General features: G+C 55.2%; 1 protein-coding gene across 2 annotated transcripts in view; it reads left to right on the plus strand.

The window, feature by feature from the left end:
* Window positions 1-4,553, plus strand: part of DVL3 (dishevelled segment polarity protein 3) — a 16,525-nt gene that overhangs the window by 6,614 nt on the left and 5,358 nt on the right. For both annotated transcript variants that reach the window (XM_024768031.1, XM_024768038.1), the window contains 9 exons: window positions 115-250; window positions 408-501; window positions 717-786; window positions 1,422-1,561; window positions 1,729-1,805; window positions 1,914-1,981; window positions 2,137-2,286; window positions 2,886-3,017; window positions 3,212-3,379. In XM_024768031.1, the coding sequence (XP_024623799.1) occupies window positions 115-250; window positions 408-501; window positions 717-786; window positions 1,422-1,561; window positions 1,729-1,805; window positions 1,914-1,981; window positions 2,137-2,286; window positions 2,886-3,017; window positions 3,212-3,379 (1,035 nt within the window). The remainder of the gene's footprint in view (window positions 1-114; window positions 251-407; window positions 502-716; window positions 787-1,421; window positions 1,562-1,728; window positions 1,806-1,913; window positions 1,982-2,136; window positions 2,287-2,885; window positions 3,018-3,211; window positions 3,380-4,553) is intronic.

The following is a 4,553-nucleotide window of genomic DNA, read 5'->3' on the forward strand; positions in this document are numbered from 1 at the left end:
CTCTGCCTTGCTTCCTGAGTTCTGGGTACGCCTGGCCCCAGTGCAGCCCCTGCTCCTTCCTCGCTCCTCTTTCTCTCCTGCATCTGTGAACCCAGCTGCCTCCATCTCCTGCAGCAACCCGGCTAAATGGAACTGCAAAGGGGGAGCGGCGGCGAGAGCCAGGGGGGTATGACAGCTCATCCACCCTTATGAGCAGCGAGTTGGAAACCACCAGCTTCTTTGATTCAGATGAGGATGACTCCACCAGCAGGTGGGGCTTTGGTTTCATGGGTACTGTGGGACAGGTGACCCCGGAGGAGCCCTGAACCCTGAGGATGCTGGGCCCCTGGGCGGGACCTGGGCCCTGCGGTGCCTCTTATGGGGCAGGGCTGGGCCAGCTCGGTGGGGAATGACTGTGGGCCCCACAGGTTCAGCAGCTCCACAGAGCAGAGCAGCGCTTCACGCCTGATGAGAAGACACAAGCGGCGGCGGCGGAAGCAGAAGGTTTCGCGGATTGAGAGGGTATGGAGCTGAGATGTTAGGGTGGGTGGGAGCAGACCAAGCCCTCCTGCCCAGGCAGGGCCAGAGTCTGTGCTTCCTTAGACCCCTCCCCTTGGGTCAGGGTTTAGAACCTGAGAGGGGAGGTGGTGCTGAGGGCTCACCTTGAGGCGGAGCCAGGTGGGAGCAGTGAGTTCCTGCCAGCACTGCCTGCTACTCAGGGCCTCTGTCTGTTCCAGTCCTCATCCTTCAGCAGCATCACGGACTCCACCATGTCACTCAACATCATCACGGTCACTCTCAACATGGGTGAGTCTGGTGAAACAACTCTCGTGAGCACCTGCTACATGCCAGACGCTGGGCAGACTCGAGGAGTTCAGAGAGGCACAGGCTACGTTCCCTGCCCTCAAGAAGTTCTCTTTCATAAGCATAAATTGGTACATACACTGATCACTTCAGTAGCTCATGATCAGGGCTATGACAGAGATAAGCACAGAGAGCTATGGACGCAGAGAATGACATCCGGGAAGACTTCCTAGAGGAAGTGATTTCTGATTCCTCCCCGCTTCCCATTTTTCAGGCACTGCATTCTTGCTCTCTGATTTCTACCCTAGGTGCTCTTCTTTAGGAGATAGCTGGATGTAGGGAAAAGAGCCCCAACTTTGGAATTTAAATCTGAGTTTGAATCCTGACTCTGCCACTTCATGGCTTAGAAAAGTCACTTAAATTCTCTGAACCTCAGTTGTCTGCTCTGTAAAACAGGACTGAGTCCCTACCTCATAGCCAACGAGGATCAAGTGAAAGCATGCTTGAGCATGTGGAATACAGTGCCTGACTCAGGTCCAATAAGTTAGTTCTTGTCCCTTTCTACCCTTTTCTAATATGGGACTTGGAAGTTGGGTAGGAACTTGGTTCCTCTCTGAAGGTCTTGTTACTCCTTGTAGAAAAGTATAACTTCTTGGGTATCTCCATTGTGGGCCAAAGCAACGAGCGTGGTGACGGAGGCATCTACATTGGCTCTATCATGAAGGGGGGGGCCGTGGCTGCTGATGGACGCATCGAGCCAGGAGATATGCTGTTACAGGTACCATTGCCCACCGTGGGTGGTGGTATGGATAGGGATGGGGAGATGTCCATGCCATCTGTACCCTGCTTCTTGGTAAGGGGAAGACCCCCTGGCCCACCAAACTCAGCTTCCCTACCCACCTCCCCAGCACAGCTGCTTATCCCACTCCTGGTCCTCTTTCCCAGGTAAACGAGATCAACTTTGAGAACATGAGTAATGACGACGCGGTCCGGGTACTGCGGGAGATCGTGCACAAACCAGGGTATGGATGGCATTGGGGAGGAGGGGGCAGGTATTTCTGGCTATCAGGCAAGGGGCTTGGTTTGGCCTCCGCACATCCTGCCCTTACTAGGGACACCCTTGCTTTCAGGCCCATCACCTTGACTGTAGCCAAGTGCTGGGACCCAAGTCCACGTGGGTGCTTCACACTGCCCAGGAGTAAGTGGATGGGGCAGTTGGCCCTAAAGCTGGTGCTTGACCTATGTGAGCCCTATCTCTCCTTCCTTCCGTGTTACCCTGAACCCTCATACCTACCCTGTTGGGCCAAGCAGTAGGCAGGGCAGGCAGCCCCTGACTCCTCATCCTCCCCGCAGGCGAGCCCATCCGGCCCATTGACCCCGCGGCCTGGGTCTCCCACACTGCAGCCATGACCGGCACCTTCCCTGCCTACGGCATGAGCCCCTCCCTGAGCACCATCACCTCCACCAGCTCCTCCATCACCAGCTCCATCCCTGACACAGAGCGTGAGTGTCCAACCCTGACCCCTGGGCCCAGCAGACAGGGCCAGCTGGGAGGGACTGCCGAAGGCCCACCTGGATCCTCTTGCTTGAGCGTCAGAGGGGGCTGGAGAGGAGGAGACTCGGTTCATTCCAGCTACCTTACTCTGCAGTTTTCCTCAGTGGATGCTGACCCTCACCAAACAGAGTTTGCTTCTGAACCTGTACTGAGCACTCAGTAAGCCTCAGTTTCCTCTCGTGAAATGGGACTAATGATATGCACTTTACCAGGTTCCTGGGGGTTTAATGAGAGGATACAAGTAAAGCATCAGTCACAGTGTGGCATAAAGTAAGCACTCAGTAACTGACTGCCTTTTTATTATCATAGCACGCATTATACACTGGGCTAAGCCCCTTCATTTACACTATTTAATTCTCTCTTTAAATATCCTGTGAAATAGATACTAAAGTCCCTATTTTTATGGAAGAGGAAACTGAGTGTCCAACAAATCGGTGATTTGCTCGACATTGGTCCATGCTATTAGGTGGTAGAGCTGGAATGCAAACTTCTGTGTACCTAGCTCCATAGCCCCTTTCTGCCTCACCATTCTGCCTCCTACCCCCAGGCCTAGACGACTTCCACCTGTCCATCCACAGTGACATGGCCGCCATCGTAAAAGCCATGGCCTCCCCTGAATCCGGGCTGGAGGTCCGTGACAGGATGTGGCTCAAGATTACCATCCCCAATGCTTTCATCGGTGAGAGGGCCCCATGGTGGGATGAAGGACAGGGTGGAGAGCAGTGGGGCAGGGCAGGCCGGGGGGCGGGGCGGCCAAGAACTCCCTTGGGCCACTCCTTTGAGCTGGAATCAGCACTAGCTTCATGGCTTCTGCGAGGCCAGAAGAGCCCAGGTCAGGTGGGCCTCCCAGTCAAGTGGCAGCCTTGCCCTCAGGCTCGGATGTGGTGGACTGGCTGTACCACAACGTGGAAGGCTTCACTGACCGGCGAGAGGCCCGCAAATACGCCAGCAACCTGCTGAAGGCCGGCTTCATCCGCCACACTGTCAACAAGATCACCTTCTCTGAGCAGTGCTACTACATCTTCGGCGACCTCTGTGGCAGTACGTGCCTCCCCCACCTCCTTGCCCTGTCTCCTGCTTGGAAGTGGAGAGTTGCCCGGGGATGTGGCAGCAGACTCTAGGGAACCCAGATGAGGGGGTAGCAGAGCTGGGGGAATCTCGAGACCGGACAGTTCTGTCGTAGAGGCAGAGCCCAGTCCAGCCTCTTTACCTGCCCTGCATCCCCCTCTGGGGGCTGGCATTTTCTAAGTGCCTGCTCTGTGCCCGGCACCGTGCTGATTGTTTCTAAAGCATCATCTCACTCTCCCTTCAAGCCTCACAACCTCCCCACAACCCTTGGGGAGACGGATTACTATCCCTGTTTTCAGATGAGGAAACTGAGACTTACAGAAGTTAAGCAGTCCCTCCCACGTTTCACAGCTAGAAGCAGAGGAGCTAGGCCTTGGATCTAGGTCTTTCTGGCTCCAGATCCTTTGTTCTTCCCACCATCAGGGTTGTCCTAGGTGTGTGGTGCTGCAGAAACATTGTCCCAGCAAAAGGCCAAACAGAGTTCCTAGCCTTGGCCCCTGCTCACCCTCACAGCACCAAGCAGCTTCCACTAAGGCAGGACGTCCTGGAGCTGGCCTGAGGCCTCAAGTCCACAGCCTCCTCAGACCTCTCAGAGTGGGGCTGTGCCTCTCAGTGAAGCTGGAAAAGCTGTCAGGGCCAGGCTGTAGAGGACTCTGTAAGCTGTACCAAGGAATTTGGACTTGATCCTGAGAAAGTACAAAGCCAATGAGGGTTATTAAGCAGGAGAAGTATGTAGGGAACCCCCATTCTCCGGAGCCTGTGGACAGCTCTCAGGAAGAGGAGTCCTCAAAACAGGGCAGCAGAGCTCAGGATTGGGAGCTGAAGCACGGCCCCAGCAGCCACCCCTGTCTGAGGGAGGCTTCTCTCAGCCCAGTGGTGCTGGCTGGAGTCCAAAAACTAGCCCTTAAAATGCTTCAGATTAGGTTCTAGGGGCTAGAAAGGTTGTTCTTGTGGAGCATAAGTCCCTGGTGTAGGCTGGGTGGGGTCCCTGTCCCTCAGCAGCTCTGGCATGGCCCCATGGAGTAGTAATAGATGCATAAGGTTTTGGAGTTAGTTTTTGTTTTTGTTTTTTTTTGCGGTACGCGGGCCTCTCACTGTTGTGGCCTCTCCCGTTGCGGAGCACAGGCTCCGGACGCGCAGGTTCAGC

The sequence above is a fragment of the Neophocaena asiaeorientalis genome, unplaced genomic scaffold (genome assembly GCF_003031525.2).
Source record: "Neophocaena asiaeorientalis asiaeorientalis breed wild unplaced genomic scaffold, Neophocaena_asiaeorientalis_V1.1 scaffold225, whole genome shotgun sequence".
Taxonomy (NCBI): Eukaryota; Metazoa; Chordata; class Mammalia; order Artiodactyla; family Phocoenidae; genus Neophocaena; species Neophocaena asiaeorientalis.